This window comes from Penaeus monodon, chromosome 19, assembly GCF_015228065.2.
Source record: "Penaeus monodon isolate SGIC_2016 chromosome 19, NSTDA_Pmon_1, whole genome shotgun sequence".
Taxonomy (NCBI): domain Eukaryota; kingdom Metazoa; phylum Arthropoda; class Malacostraca; order Decapoda; family Penaeidae; genus Penaeus; species Penaeus monodon.
Window position 1 is genome coordinate 6,815,393 of NC_051404.1, and position 621 is coordinate 6,816,013.

Here is a 621-nt window from a genome sequence, read left to right on the forward strand (position 1 = left end):
CCAGGTATGCAGACAGAGGGAAAAAGAATTGTAGTTTTAGGGTATGAAAGAAATAGCAAGGTAAAAAAAATAAGAAACAGATAGGATGATAAAAAAAAAACCGTGTCAGGGAAAACCACGGAATCTGGGAGATTAACGTGACAGAAAGATCGATCTCGTTGCAAAGTTGAGTTTCTTTTGTTTCAATAAAAACGCAGAGAGCTCAAATGCAAATTTGTATTGGAAATTACTCTCCTCTGCAACGAGTAAACTTAAAAAAGAAAGGCAGAGGAAGACAGGCAATTTGAAAGGAGGAAAACTTTTAAAAAAGGGAAAAAAATCAACTCACGTCACACACATCATCTCCTCGCACTGGTTTACATGAAGATGTTCTTCTACGTCTACGCTCACTTTCTCAGCTGGCGTGAACAGTTCAACGGAGCTCATCGTGATCAACGCGTAACTGCGGAACACTGTTGAACGCGGTATTTCAAAAAGATTTGCTGAATGTACTGATTTTGGATTTTTTTATCTTAATCTACTAGACTTGCTATCACCTCCCGCCATTAGATGGTCATCATTTTACGTTAAACATAAGACCATTCGATAATATTATTTTGGAACTTCTTGGTTATGTCCATC

General features: G+C 37.7%; 1 protein-coding gene across 1 annotated transcript in view; it reads right to left on the reverse strand.

Annotated features, from left to right (window-relative positions):
• The window catches only part of LOC119585322 (xaa-Pro aminopeptidase 1-like), a 14,737-nt gene that overhangs the window by 6,991 nt on the left and 7,125 nt on the right, over positions 1–621 (reverse strand). Inside the window, exon 8 of the mRNA XM_037933996.1 lies at positions 329–452. Coding sequence (XP_037789924.1) covers positions 329–452 — 124 coding nt within the window. The remainder of the gene's footprint in view (positions 1–328; positions 453–621) is intronic.